Raw genomic sequence first — 16,120 nt, 5'->3', positions numbered from 1 at the left:
TCAGTATTGTGTTATTTTTGTGGTGTGTTGTGTTATTCTGCGGACATTCAATCCTGTTCAAACAGTACGTCAGTGTATTGATTCAGGTATGTAAGTAAATTTTAAAATAAAATTAACAGTGGATACATTGCTCCTAAAGAAAAGGTTTAATGAAGATCTGAATCAAAGTTCTGGCCCCTCAACTTCTCAAAATGAAGTAGTCCTCAACGTCTTGTTACTAATGAGCAGCCCAGTAAAAAAAAAAACAAAAAAAAAAAACTTACATTTTGTTAAATTTTAAATTTTGTACTTAAAATTAGGTTTTAGTTGAACTGAAACCTAAGACGAGTTTAATCCACAATGTGTGGTTTGTTCTGAAATTTTATCCAACAAATCAATGAAATCTTATGTTTTAAACCGCCATTTTGAAGGCAAAAATGAGAATTTAGTTAAAAAGGAGTTGCACTACTTTAAACGTTTTTTGGAAGATCTTAAAAATAGGAAAAACACAATAAAACAGTTTTCTGGTGCAGAACAAAATGAAAGTGCTCTAAAATTTATTACAATGTTAGTCATTTGATTGCGAAGGCTGGTAAAAACCTTACTATTGGCGAAAATTTTATCCTCCCTGCCGCAGCAGAAATTTTTTCTTGTATGTTTGGAGAGAGAGAGGCAAAAAGAATTAGAAAAATTCCATTATCAAATGATCCAGTTTCATGGAGAATAAATGATACTGCATATGACACAAAATAACAGCTTGTCGGAGGAATTCGAGGTACTCCTTGCTTTGGTATACAATTCGATGAAACCACGGACGTCACTGTCATAGCCCGACTGATCGTTATTTTACGCGGCATTTTTCAAGATGAAGTATTTGAAGATATTTTATTTTGTAAGACGCTTGAAACATCGTCAAAAGATGAAGATATTTCCAAGTTTTTGGATTTTTTTTTTCCGTTAAACCGGTTCTAGTGGAAAAACCGTGTGTCAGTGTGTATGGATGGCGCAAAGGCTATGACCGGTCACATCACGGGGTTTGTAGGCCATGTTAAAAGGGTTTCAACTGAGTGTAAGTTCACTCACTGTGTAATTCATGGAGAGGTTTTAGCGTCTAAGAACTTCCCTGATGGACTTAAAGATGGCCTTGACCAGACTGTTAAAATCGTGAACTTCATAGAAACCACAGCCTAAAAAATATCGGTATTTTAAAATTCTATGCCAGGAAATGGGGAGCCTCTATGATAACTTTCTGCTACATACTGAGGTATAATAGCTTTCTCGGGGAAATGTTGTGTTCCGTGTATTTGAACTCCACAAAGAACTATTTTTTTTTAGTAACGAACACAGGTCCCATCTGTCTTCTGCACTTACTGATTTTGATTGGCTTTTGAAGTTGGCTTATGTAAGTGATATTTTGAAAAACTCAGCATCTAGAATTTATCCATGAATGGGCAGTGTTTCTGATAATTTTATGAAAAAAAGAAACTGATGCAATGGTAAAAAAGATGACTCTCTGTGAAAAAATAGATAGTAAATAAAAATTACTAGCCGTTTTAAAACTACAAACATTTTTGCAAGATAATGAGGAAAACACATGTGATTTCACTGAACTCAAGACTCAAATGAGCCAGTATTTGAATAAGAGAGTACTTTCCACCTTTGGAGATACAGTTAGACTGGATCCGTGACCTTTTTAATGCTGATACCATGGACACTATCCTGACTAACTTTCAAAAGGAGTAACTCATTGAAGTTTCATGTGATCCCACGCTGAAAAATAAATAATTTACTGCCGGCACTACATTGTTAGATTTCTGGATCGGTATCGGGAAGAACACAACGAACTGTCAAGCACTGCTGTTAAATTTCTTGAAGAGTTTTCTACCACTTATTTCTATAAAAAGGGTTTCTCAAGTTTCACTTATCTTAAAATTAAATCTAAAAACAAAGTAAATGTTGAAGATGATTTAAGATTGTATTAGCTAAGTTAGAACTCAATTTTGATAAAATGCATAAAGGCACAAGCTCATCCTTCTCACTAATCTCTTTGAAAGTAAGCGATTTTTTCTTTTAATTTTGTGTGTGTTTGTTTTTAAATAAAATGTTTGTAAAAGATGTCTCTTTGTTTTTACTTAAGCATGATGCGTAATTGAGTTTGAAAGGTTAAGGATTTAAGATTTGTTTTATATTTTAACTATACTTCACCGAGTGCCGGTAACCAGGATGTTAAGGGGTACCTAAAATATTTTGTGGGTAAGAAAGGGTACAGTGTCTAATTAAGTTCGAGAACCACTGCCCTAGGCCATTCGAAATTAATTTGTGAGACCACACTGGCTAATCATGACAAAACACAAAATCACAAAGAAAATAAGAACGAGGACAATTATGCTAACATTTCGGTCAAGACCTCCGCTTGACCGTCCACAGTGCAGAATAAACTGATTAAATCATAAAAACTAAACCTTAAAACAAAACACAAAACTAAAATATGATGACCCTTTCTTAGTAACGGTGAAAGGGTAACATTACCCTTTCACCGTTACTAAGAAAGGGTCATCAGGTTTTAGTTTTGTGTTTTGTTTTAAGGTTTGGTTTTATTTAATGTTTGCATAGTTCTCAAATTTTTTTCACTGGCCCAAGAAACAATGCCCGTGACTTCTCTTTCTTCATAAATAGGCATAAAAAATCTCCTACAAACAAATAAAGGACTTAAAAAGAAGCCGAAAGCCGGATAATAAATCTTGTAGCGAGGCACGGAATTCCTCGAATTCCTTTTAAAGTTATTACTTTCAAACCTTTTAAAGTTCATTCTGTATTTCATGCCTTATATGACAAGCAGAATAGGAACATCTAGTATTTAGTCTCTTCAGTTTTCTAAGTTCATCGGAATGCATTGAATATCAGTTACATCGAAGAGGCTTATAAAAGGCACGAAAACAACGAAAAGATATCCGTGACCACTCAAGACTTCCTCTAAAGGATGTAATGACAGTTAAATAATCCGTTGTCTGGGCCTGAAGAGCACTAGCTTCTGAATGGGTTTGTGAAAAGGACAGAAGTATCCAAGTGATACGGCCTTAGATTATTCTTGGTTTTTAATTTAGGAAATTATAAGAATCTTGAATTATTCTATTTTGAGACATGAAGGATAGTGATAAATTAGTTTTGGATCGACGTTGGACAATGATTTGACCTATGCTTCTATTTGACGTTTGCTTCTATGTCAAAGACAAAGAAAGAAGAAACACAGCTGATAATTTTATTTTGGTTTTTATTTCTATGGTTTTATGTTTAATAAGGTGAAGTGTCTGAGATTTGTCTGAATGATTCTCCCCGAAATAAAAAAAATGCAGTTTAAAAAAAAATCTTCTTGTGATTTTATATTTCTTCTTGTTTCTTTAATTTTCATATAATCTTCAATTTTAACTTTGAAAAATATGTTTCTTTTACGTGTTCGAGTACCAGACCTATTCTTTTTTTTTTGAATATTGTGATGCCTGAAACCTGAGTGCTGTACCTCACAGTTTCATAATTTCGCTTGAGACCAAAGATTTTGATATGATGCTATTTTAGGATTAAAATTAGGCAGCTCAGTACAAATTTCAGTATATTTCTGACTAATGCAGCTTCCATTTCACGTAGTCTGCATAAATTAGCTCGGTAGTGTTTTAATCGGATGTCATTCATCAGAAACAGTTTCCCCGCCCTCCTATGAAGTAAATACGCCTCTATAAATGAGACAAGTACATAAAGACAAGGTGGGGGAATACCTCTTAATTTCCAGGTCAATATTGAAATGAACATATTTGGGTACTTGTTAATTAAACGAAACTCACTCAAGAATTATGCTTAAGCTAGATCTCAGAAAACTGATTTCCATAGCACAAAAGATAAGTGGTGGGTGAAAGAATATATTGAACTTGTGTAATTTGGGCTATATATTTGCCCATTTTGGGGATGGGGGTGCTGGATAGTTTATGGTAGGTTAGTCATGTTAGGGACGCTGTCAAAATACTGTACCCCCTCCTAATGTGAAAAAATGTATATCCAAATTAAACTATTATGTAAAGTAAAGATAAATGAAGGTTATGTTTCACTAGGATTAAGCTAAATTCACATATTGGGTGTGTTTCGCTTAAGTAACAAGTACCAAGATTTGAGATACAGGAAATAATGCCCAGAAACTATCTTTGATGACAGAGGGTGATTAGAAACCGAGTAAAATTTTTAGCCTGGGAACAAAATTAGAAAATTATTATTTTTCCAGGCTATTTATATTCAAGGCTTCCATTTATTAATTATTTTACATTTTTTTTGCTGTTTCTTATAATTTACTATCCCCTCAGGAGTCTGTAGAGCTAACTGGCACAAGGTGTAATTTTTTCTTGTTCGGCTGATTCTAAAATTGAGGTTCAAGCTTTGAGTGCTTTAATTCTCAGCTCTTTTTTTATTATCAGGTTTCTGGAATCCTTTTTATTCAGTCTATTTCATGCCTTTTATTTTCTTATCCACAGTTTATTTCTGTCAACCCCATTTAATTCTTGTTTTTAATATTTGTTGTTGTTCTTTATTAATTATTTTTTGCCCTTGGAGTGGAACAATGATCTGGCCGAAGGTTGATTTTTTTTTTTGCTTATTCTAGCTAAGTTTTTAGGGAATCACAAGTTATAGACTGGAATTGTATTACTTTGTTATCTAGTAATAGGTTGTTTTTTGTTTTGTTTTTTAGGACACTGCGAGTGAATTGCCCATTTACAATAAAAATTAATTCGTCAGAGGATGGAAAATATTTAGTTGTTCAAACACTGAGGGACGAACATAACCATGCGAAAGGTGTCCTTGAACGAATAGTTTTTGGCTGATTGAAACAATCTTTTCTTTTTCTACTGTATTCCTATGATACGATCAGAGCTTGGATCAAAGGAAATAGGAAGCTGAGTCTAAAGGAATTTTTTTCGCGTTTTAACATGAGTGTCTAATCTAGAAACTGTTAGTGTCACTGACAGCGCTATGTTGCCCACACGAACTGGAAAAAGTTAAAACAAGCTAAAATTGAGTTCAATTTTAATGTATTAATACTTGTATTTTATCTGAGTAATGTACCAGGAACCAGCATCTACGTATCTCGATTGTAAATCGAATAAGTTGCAGTTTTTTAAATTGAAGTAAATTGAATTCAAAGTGTACACTCTGGATGCATTAAACAATTACAATTTTCTGTTTAAAAATATCACCATCAAGTTGTAATTACCCCACATTAGATACCACCTGTGAATTTCCTTCCGCAACCGGTATCCCCATGAACCATGCAGTGTCACTGACAATGTATGTCACTGACTGAGAATGTATGTTCATATAACTACTAGTGTCCTTTTGGCAAAAGTGGGTCTTTTATTTTCAGTAAAGAGAAGCAAATGGTAAATGAAGTAAACCAAAACTATGTCTAGATTGTGACTTCTATGATTGGGACTTGGCTGGGTAATGCGTATTTTTTTTGTCAGAGGTGTGCTTGAATATCCTCTTTTGTCAATTTCAAATTAACTTTGGTCTAAATTTTGGGCTATCAAACTTGCAAATTTTAGCTTTGATTTCGAATAGTTAATTGATTTAAGTAGTGAGCCGTCTCAGTTAGAGACTAGTGACCATGTATTCAACAATTTGCGTCATTTTAACAATATTATCAGTTCTTTCAAAGATTTTTTTTCTTTAATCTGCATATTTTATTCAGAAATGAAAAATGAGAGGAAAATATACTTAGGTGACAGAAAGGATTATTTGTAAAATTGACTTTTGTTGCTTGGATTCATAATAAAACTTATGAAAAGAGATACTAATATGGTTAATTGAGTGTGTTGATTCATGTTGTAACTGGTAATTGATCATGGTAAAATATGGTATTTTACCTTAATTTTACGAGCCCCTCTAGTGTTGGCATTTTAACTATTTTACCGTATCTAACATGTTTTACTGGCATGTTTACGAGCATTTGTAATTTTAGTAGTATCCCCTTAATGACTTTAAAGTCAGCCCTACTCCGATGCAGTATTGGAGCCACTAAGCCCTCTTATCCCGTCCGTGACTTTAAGTGGACCCATGTCCCATTACTCTAAGCGGGCGCATATCCCGTTACCTAAAGCGGGTCCATATCCCAATGTGGTATTTGAGTTGCTCTTCTCTCGTATCCAGCTGAAAACTTCTTGGAGAGATTTAACATTTTATGGGAACAATATATGCATGTTTTTCGACGAAAGTCTTCAATGGTTACAATTGGGCCTATACACATATGGCGTTATCAAGACTTTCGGTTGATAAGAAAATTTCTGGAAGCATTATTATCCGAGTTTCGTTCTCCAAGTTTGTTGTTCAATAATTGAATAAGTGACATGATATCTAATGAATGAAGTTTTGATATGAATTCTAATATATATTTGGAAGAGATCTTTTGTGTACTCTCATGACACCGGGCTGATTATTGACTATTAATAATTGATTATGAGTATAACCGGTGAGGCATCCTTTTTGTACTGTTATGGTTTTGAGCACACCGGTTTTCCATTACCGGGCTTGAGCAAGAGTTTGGGTTCCCACATTGCCATCCAGGACCCAGTGTTCGCCATCCAGGGCCCCGAGTTCCCCTCTATGACCCCAATGGCCTCCGCTCAATTTTTCTATAAGTTCGATTTTGTTTTGCTTAGACATTTTTCAACTGTATTGTATATCTCAAAGTGACATATAATATGCGTAAAACAAAGAAATTTACTTGTGATATTTTCGGAATACGAAATACAGATGACATAGATATGTAGGTCGTGATTTTTGCTATTAAAAAAGTAATATTTGTAGTGACATTTTTTTTCTTTTTTTATTTGTATTTTTTTCTGAATTTTTAAGAGTATTGCTTAGTATTGGGCTATACATAAAGTCAAAATTAATAAAGTCGTATATGTTTTAGGCGATTATACGACATCCATATGAGTGAAATGGTAAAATAAAGCCTTTTGCAAAGTATTGTTTAGTATTGGGGTATGCATAAAATTGAAATTAGTAAAGTCATGTATATTTAAAGCGATGATACGACAGCCCTATGAGGTATATGATACAATAAAGCTTTTTGAAAAGTATTGCTTAGTATTGGGGTATGCTTAAGTCAAAATTAATAAAGTCGTATTTGTTTTAAGCGATGATACAACAGTCCTATGAGGGAAATAATGCAATACAGCATTTTGAGATGTTTTGTTTAGTATTTGGGTATGTGTAGCGTTGAAGTATGTAGTCATATATATTTTCAGCGATGATACGAGAGGTGTAAAGGAAATGATGCAATGAAGTCTTTTGAATAGTATTGCTTCGTATTGGAGATATGCAAAAAGATGAAATTTATAAAGTTATATACATTTTAAGCGATGATACGACAGTGCTATGACGGAAAGGATACAATAAGGCCTTTCGAAAAAAAGTTTTTCTTAGTGTTTTGTTACGCATAAAGTCAGAAATAATTAAGTCGTGTATACTTTAAGAAATGATAAGACAACCCTATGAGGAAAATGATACGATAAAACATTAATTGGTGATTGAGGATCAAAAAATTAATAAAAAGCACTTTTACATACCACAAACTCAGCTAGTAAGTAAATTCGGAGTTTCAAAGTTGATGGTTGAGTAACGAAAATTTAATAAAAACACTTCTGAGTAAAATAAAGTCAGGTAGTTGATAAATTCTGAGTGTTTTAGTTGCTGACTGAGCACTAAAAAAAAATTAATAAAAAGTATTTTCGACTAAAGTAAACTCAGCTACTTGATAAAATCTTTAAATGGTGAAGTCTTTAAAGTCTTTTAATTGGTGACTGGGTATCACCAAATTAATAGAAACACACTTTTCCATGGAACAAACTCAACTAGTAGGTAAATTCCGACTGTCTTATTTTCTGACTGAGCATAGAAAATCTAATAAAAGCCCTTTTACTACAAAAACTGATGGAGTATTTTAATAGGTGACAGAGTACCAGAAAAATTAATAAAAGCACTTTTCACTACAAAAAACTCATCTACTTGGTAAATTCCAAGTTTTAATTGGTGACTGCGTATAAAAAAAAAATAATAGAAAAGCACTTTTGCATGGAACAAACTCAGCTAGTAGGTAAATTCTGAATGTTTTAATTGATGACTGAGTATCAAAAATTAATGAAAAATACTTTTGTGTACAACAAATTCCGTCAGTAGGTAATTTCGGAGTGTCTTAGTTACTGACTGAGTATCGAAAATTTGATAATAACACTTTTGATTACAATAAACTCAGGTAGTTATAAATTCCGAGTGTTTTGGTTGTGATTGAGTACCGAAAATTAATAAAAGCACATTTAACTAAAACAAACTTAGCTACTTGGTAAATTCCAAATCTTTTAATTGGTGACTGGGTACTAAAATATTAATAGAAAAGCACTTCTGCATGGAAACAAGCTCAGCTAGCTGGTAAATTATGACTGTCTTAGTTGCTGACTGAGCACCAAAACCTAATAAAAGCACTTTTGACCATAAAAGAATGACAGAGTTGATAAATTCCGAGTTTTGTAGTTGGTAACAGAGTACCCAAATATTTAGTAAAGGTACTTTTGAATACAAAAAAATCAGCTTCTCGGAAAATTAACTTTGCATAGAACAGACTCAGCTATTGGTAAATTCCAAATTTTCTAATTGGTGATTTTGTATCAAAATTGATGGAAAGGCACTTTTGCATAGAACAGACTCTGCTACTTGGTAAATTCCAAGTATTTTAATTGGTGACTGAGTGTATAAAATTAATAAATAAGGACTTTTGCATAGAACAAACTCAGCTACTTGGTAAACTCCAATTCATTTTAATTGGTGACTAACCATCAAAAATTTTTTAAAAACACTTTTGCTTAGAAAATACTCAGCTTCTTAGAATATTCCAAGTCTTTTAACTGGTTACTGAATAGCACTTTTGCATAGAACAAACTCAGCTACCTGGTAAATTCCAAGTCTTATAAGTGGTAACTAAACCATGGATCTCTCCAGCTATTAAATCACTAATAAAAGAAAGGTCTCGCCTCTACTCTTCTGATGATATTATCAACGGCAAGAAATTGTGAAATCAAATAGTCTCTTTGGTAAAGAAATCTAAAGCTCGCTATGGTCGTGAAACCATGCCCTACCAATTACTTACTTCAGACCCCAAAAAGTGGTACAAGGCTGTGAAAAAAGTAGCTGGCCAAGCTTTTAACAGCAGTGTAAAGATCAGCAATGATCATGGGTCCTTAATCAGTGCAGAAAAAGTGAGCGAATTCTTCACCAAGATGTGCACTACCTATCCACCTATTACGGCTGATGAAAAGTCCACCATACTTGAAAAATGTGAGCCTGAGAACAACAAAGTAGTCAGTGAGTTTGACGTTTACACGGAATTACGGAAGATCAAACCGAATATATCTTCATACCCTGGTGAATTACCTGCCAAATTGCTACGTGAATGTGCAGCCTTCATAGCAATACCACTGTCCAGCATCATAAACGAGTGTTTTGCTTCCGGCTATTTCCCGACACAGTGGAAATGGGCCTATATTAGAATTATTCCAAAAAAGCACACCCCTAGTGCATGCGACGATCTCTGCCCGATCTCACTTACACCTCGTTTGGCGAAAGCAACTGAGGCCTTCATATTCAAGTTTCTTCTAAAACAAATTCGTGGGCGTATTGATAAATTCCACTACAGTGGGTTCCCCAAGTGCAGTACTACAATCTACCTAGTATAGATGTTTGACTGTCCTTCAGTGGCTCGAAAAAGGTAGCTGTTTCGTCGACATTTGCGCAGTGGATTTCAGAAAGGCATTTGACCTAATCCGCCACCTGAATGCAGGCATGAATCTCCAGGAAATGGGTGCCAAACGACCTACCCTTGGCCTTGTACTTGACTTCTTAACTGGCTGAAAAAAGTCTTTGTACTCCACGAAAACGATTCGGATTCATCATGGTCAGATACTTCTTGTGGGGCCCCATAAGCCACGAATTTAGCTGGAATAAATTTCCTGGCTGTATTTAATTCCCTGCTTAATCGTCACCACGATCGTTACAAGTTTGTTGATGATTTGTCCATAGTGCTTGCTTACCTGGTCGAAAACACTATCATAACAAAGCAGTTTTCAGACAAGTTATTTGATCAGCTAAAGACCGAATGCTCAAGTCATGATCTTACCATCAACGTAGCCAAGTCGTAGATAATTCGTTTCAACCCCTTGAAGCGTAATATAAATATGCCTCTAGTCCCTTTCCCGATTAAAAAAGAAATAAAAATCTTAGGAGTAACTTTCACTAGTGACTGTAGTTTCAGTTCCCATATTAATTGAACAGTCGTTTCATTTCATTTCATATATTAATCACACATACAGGCATATATATGACATAGGCCCACAGGGAGACAAGCTTAAAAAACTAGGCCTAGACAGAGATACAATAACAAACTTACACTAAAACACAGAGATAAATATGACGGTAAAGATACAATAACACAACAATAAAATGAAAGCAGCAGCTAGCCCAGGATCTTTCAATATTATTGAAAAAATTGACAATTTCAATATTGTTTAATATTAAATTAATACTGGAAGATAGCTGAGAGGCCCACAATTACCCAGAGCAACAAAAAAACAAATAACTTTGCCTTATTAAAATGATGCTTAATTAAAAATAATCCTGAACTAAATGAAATTTAAATTTCCTTTTTGTTAAATGGATTGAGGAAAATTTGTCAATAAGAGCCTTGTGAGCATCCAAGCACCGAGCTTTTGACACAAAGGAGTGAATTTAGATCTCTCAGTATTATACTTGTCAATGTAGATACTCTTTTTTGTCAAGTGTTTTAATTATGTAATTTTGTGATTGGGAGGACAAACTTATACTGAGAAAACATGCCGGTAATTTCTTAATGTCATAATTGAATTTGAAAAGAATTGTTCCAAAAGTAAATTGTTGGGAAACTGGAAGTATATTTAGATATGTATATAAAGATGCTGTAGAAGACTTATTTGGAAGTTCAATAGATGATGGAGTAAAAAGTTAGAGGATTCTTATGGCTATATTTTGCAGAATCTGTATTGGTTTAATATGACTTTTAAATGTAGATAAATATACCAGAGACCAATAACTAATATTATTCTGGATCAAAGCATAATAAATACTTCTTAAAGCAGAGTTAGGTAAATAAAGCTCCAACCTTCGCATTAAACCAACATACCTTGAAATCTTTAAGCGTAGATTTAGAATGTGTGTTTTAAAAGATAAGCTTTCATCAATCACTAGTCCAAGGTACTTTGTCATTTTCACACGAGATACTGATAATTGTTACTTTAATAAGTAACTCGGGTAATACGAGGGAAGATATTAGACTTTCTGTCGTAAATTATAAAATCAGTTTTTGATACATTCAAAGCAAAAAAAATTTGAAGAACACCAATCAAGAACATTAGAAAATGTAGTATTCAGTTTTGTCTCCAAATCTTCGTCATTCCTTTCATTAATTGAAACTGCCGTATTATCAGCACAATGCGTGTCGATACACGGGAAGGTAAAAGCGTGGTGAAGATCAAGTGCTGTGGCAACCAGTGCAATATATTTTTAAGCCATGGCTAATGCAGAGCGTAACAATTTAGCAAACCCATTACCTAGACCGTAACCGGACACTGAAGAACGACCCCTGTAATAGTCCCTTCCATGACCCAATTGTCGGGGTCCAAGAGTAGAAACATAGTAATCAATATCAGGACAAACAAGAAGTATTTTTCTATGCGCAATCTCACTGAATAGGTCGCAAATGACATGTAATCACCGTCAAACCTTTGGTTATTAGAGGATCGCCTAATTTACTTCTTAATGCTATCTGAAAGAGCTCCAAATACAAAGTGTTGACTGGAATATATTGAAGGTGCTTTATATTGTTGTGGTGAATGTGTTTATGAGTGGTTTGTCGTTCAGGAATACTTAGAAGAGGGATATTGGTATTACCAACTCTCGATGTCTTGACAACGGATGCGTAAAGAAATATACAATTATCAGATGAACAGCCGGGGTACCACTGATGCATCCGGCACTTTTGCCCTCGATTACATTCCGTTTAAAACCAAGAACATCTCTCAGAGTATGGTTGAGAAGAGACGTTTCATTCTCAATGGGAGAGCTAAGGTAAATTATCCTCTGCTCCATTGAATAGCTGAATGTGTAGGCACCATTTTGACGAAAGAGATTCTTCCTTTGATAGCACGACACAAGTCGGTCATACTACCATACTCCTTGTATTTTTAGGTGAGATACGGGTACATATTTGAGTTAAGTGATTTTATCGATTCCTCTTCCTATCATGCACTGGTGAATCGTTTGGTCTTACTTTTGATTCATACGTACGATCTTTTCTCAGGATATCATATGTATTTTTATGATTACAATCAACAAGAACAACTTCACACTTTTCTTCAGATTTTATGGCTCTGGAGAGTTTCTCCAAAAATCGCTTGTTTTATTTAAATCATCATAGAGTGGGTCAGAGACATTGGAGATGAATGTAACATTAAAATCATTTTAAATAGTGAATGTTTTCAGCGGCAATTCAAGAATCAAAATCAGATTTGTATCCTTGCCAACGAACAAGCAAATGTCTCTTACCCTTGCTAGATCGAGTCTTTCATGCCTTTTTAAGTTGATACATTTCGTTATTCTTAACTTTTTATAATCCATCATAATAAAAATCGCCAAGAATATCATCATCTTTCGTATCACGTAGACGATACATGACGGGTTTAGTGTTTAAATTTTTTTGACACTTTAAAAAGATCAATGGATCACAAATACTTCCCCTTTTCAAAAATATTAGTAGTTTTTGATTGTTTCGAACTTATCACCAACATTGAATTCCTTCTTCACAGCCTTTTCATTGGAATATTGTTCAAGAAAAATGTGAAGTGTATTGCTACTGCGATAAACTTCAAGAGGACTATGATGGGATAAGGATCGATGAGGATGTTGATTATAAATCAACATGATTTTATCTAAATCTTGAGTTGAACCAGTAGACTTTTTTCAATGTACAATATTCTGAAATTAAAATTCGAATTGTTCTAATCATACTGTCAGCCAACGCCAGCTTTATAGTACCATGACTATGATAGAGCAGTATATTATTTCAATATAACCTTTTTTACATGTGGATTAACAAATTCACAAGCTCGATCTGTATGTATTTCTCTATAAGAATCGTGTTCGAAGATAGATTCAAGAGTTGTAACAACCTCATCGCCTCTCTTTGAACGTAATGGAAGGGCTTACATATTGCCACTAAAACACTGATGGTAAGTAAAATGTACTTGTGTTTGTTTATTCCGACGTTTATGAGCCTCGTCTAGAGTCAAAAGATCTGCTTGTAATATATGCAGTAAAAAAGGCTTTAGTGTTCCGATAATGATTCCCGCGAACTCTATGATTTCAATGAAAGGTGCAACTGGGTTCATTCTGTAAATACTCTCTCGCCAACTTCTTTTCAACTCCAGTGATTCCAGCAAATGTAGCTGGGAACTTAAACTTCCCGCTTCACCAATATTCTCATAAACTTGTTTCAAAACTTAAAGAGTTTCATGGAATTCCGATGGTGATGCCGGCATGTGAACCCAGAAAGTAATAAGAGCTTATTGGCTCACTAAAACACTTTTGATTTCATCCTCTGAAAGATTTTATATTAGGTCGAAAGAGAATAGAATAATAAAGAGCTACCCTTCAGATGTATTGAGGCCAAACTATCATCTAAAGGTGTAGTGATTAGAAATAGCCCTCTCAAAGTGACCTTTCAAATTTATTGAGACCATACTACCAATTAAGAATTGAATGACTACACAAGGACTCCCAAAGTGATCCTTTGGGTCCATAGCCACCACACTACGAGCTATAAATATAATGACCAGAAATTACTTGATAAATGTGGGTAGTGTGTGCCCTCTTTACGTTTGATGTATTATAATGCTTTGAAAACTTACTGAGGGGGTATTGAAATGAATTTGTGCTTCTTCTTCTTCCCCGAAGACATTTCTCAGCAGATTCTTGATCCGTGCTGGGAGATCATCATTTCCGGCCTGAAAAAGGAATAAAAAATCCTACTCTCTTGAAGCAATTATGATTTTAAACTGTGAAAAGTGGTTGTTATTATGCTGAAAAGAATGGTGTATTTTCATTGTTATGAAAATATCTATTGGGTAATACCCCCAAATCCCCTCCTTAGAGGGAACCATAAAACGCATTTCAACACTGGAATGCATAATTTCTAGAAGCATGAAGATCTTAATTATCAACCTGAAAGGAATGTCTTATTTTTATCTCTTTCCCTGGGCTCTCCCCTCAAAAATATACTGAGGGGCCCCTAATATATTCCCTCACTAATAAGTTGAAAAAAAGAAACCATTATTAATTTTGAGAGTAGGGCCCTCAAATGTTTTTCTCAGAACGCTTTTTCAACAGTAGAATGCAGGATCTTAAAAAACATCTTATTTTCACAATACTACTAATAGCTAAAAGCATAATGAAAAGTTCCTATAGGACTGAGGGTGTCCTCAAAAATATCGAAAAGTTTTCTATACTAAACTAAAAGGAATGCATTGCTATTAAAGATGGGTGAAATCATTAATATTCTTAATAGTTCCCATGTGGATTTGGTTCTTTAGCGAATTTCCCTTCAAAGAAAGGAGTATTTTTAGGATGGGGCAATAGCAGTTAACCCCCCCCTACATCCTAGCTAATTCCCCCATGCCGTAAAAGTATTAAGTTTTTACCACTAATAAATAGGCTTTACGAGAAATATAGATACATTCTACTTACATGAAGATTGACAGCTCCATCCTGGTTAGGAGCGGAATACTCAACATCTTCACCATGAGGCTGGGGGATCATATAAGATTCGACAGCTTCACTGGCGCGGGGCTTAGGGGCCGAAATGGGCGCATGATGCCCTTGCATGGGGAGAGCAGAAGGTCCGGCATAGACAATGACCGAAGGTCCTGAGAGGACAGCATTCTCCCCGTTTTGCTGGTGGACCACGGAAGGGGGCCCTCATATTTGCTTTGCAGAGCGGTTGTATCACACGCCTTTGCCCTTTTTGGAGGAAGGAGATATTGGTTAGGGTTTTCCTTAAAAAGAAATAAAATTTAGTTTTTTATGTAGCGAAAAAATACATCTTATTTTCAACACGTAACTCCTTAAATTAAACGTGCCCCTATCGCAACCCTACCTCTTCTATATCGATGCTAGAAAACAATAGTTTTCACGCTCCTGCGACGAGAAAAATATCTTAATGATACGGGACAATGAATGGCAAATGATGGGTAAACCCCTATGCTCTAAAAAGAATTTAAACTTTCTTAACCTCCAACTTAAATTGTCAACTTTATATGCATACATTTAAGTTTAAAAGTTGTTTTCACAGGAGTAAAAGAAAAGCTTAAAAAAAATTTGCTATTATTCACCCGTCTAGGAATTCTAATGCTTTGATTTCAGGCCAAGAATTTGAAATTCAGTTCACAATTGAGAATACAGAAATTTGCGCTCCTTTATTTAAATGGTGACAAAATAGGTTTGTTACTCGTCTCAAAATATTTTCTCAAGGTATACATTACCCAGCAGATTCGTCTCATTTTCCTAATCCCTTTTTCAACATATCAAAAAGTAGTAAACTAGAACTTCATTCGAAACATGCATTATGTTTCGAATGTATACCTTGAGAAAATATTTTGAGACGAGTAACAAACCTATTTTGTCACCATTTAAATAAAGGAGCGCAAATTTCTGTATTCTCAATTGTGAACTGAATTTCAAATTCTTGGCCTGAAATCAAAGCATTAGAATTCCTAGACGGGTGAATAATAGCAAATTTTTTTTAAGCTTTTCTTTTACTCCTGTGAAAACAACTTTTAAACTTAAATGTATGCATATAAAGTTGACAATTTAAGTTGGAGGTTAAGAAAGTTTAAATTCTTTTTAGAGCATAGGGGTTTACCCATCATTTGCCATTCATTGTCCCGTATCATTAAGATATTTTTCTCGTCGCAGGAGCGTGAAAACTATTGTTTTCTAGCATCGATATAGAAGAGGTAGGGTT

The 16,120-nt window shown here is 34.5% G+C and overlaps 1 protein-coding gene and 1 long non-coding RNA gene across 4 annotated transcripts in view; one reads left to right on the top strand and one right to left on the bottom strand.

Moving 5' to 3' along the window:
- The window catches only part of LOC136030519 (modifier of mdg4-like), a 66,950-nt gene extending 59,850 nt beyond the window's left edge, over positions 1-7,100 (top strand). For all 3 annotated transcript variants that reach the window (XM_065709621.1, XM_065709604.1, XM_065709612.1), the window contains exon 5: positions 4,709-7,100. In XM_065709621.1, the coding sequence (XP_065565693.1) occupies positions 4,709-4,841 (133 nt within the window). In that variant the 3' untranslated portion in view covers positions 4,842-7,100. The remainder of the gene's footprint in view (positions 1-4,708) is intronic.
- Positions 1-16,120, bottom strand: part of LOC136030606 (uncharacterized) — a 311,523-nt gene that overhangs the window by 230,846 nt on the left and 64,557 nt on the right. The gene's annotated exons all lie outside the window — the stretch shown is intronic.

Source organism: Artemia franciscana, chromosome 1 (assembly GCF_032884065.1).
Source record: "Artemia franciscana chromosome 1, ASM3288406v1, whole genome shotgun sequence".
NCBI lineage: Eukaryota > Metazoa > Arthropoda > Branchiopoda > Anostraca > Artemiidae > Artemia > Artemia franciscana.
This window is presented reverse-complemented; position numbering and strand designations above follow the sequence as displayed.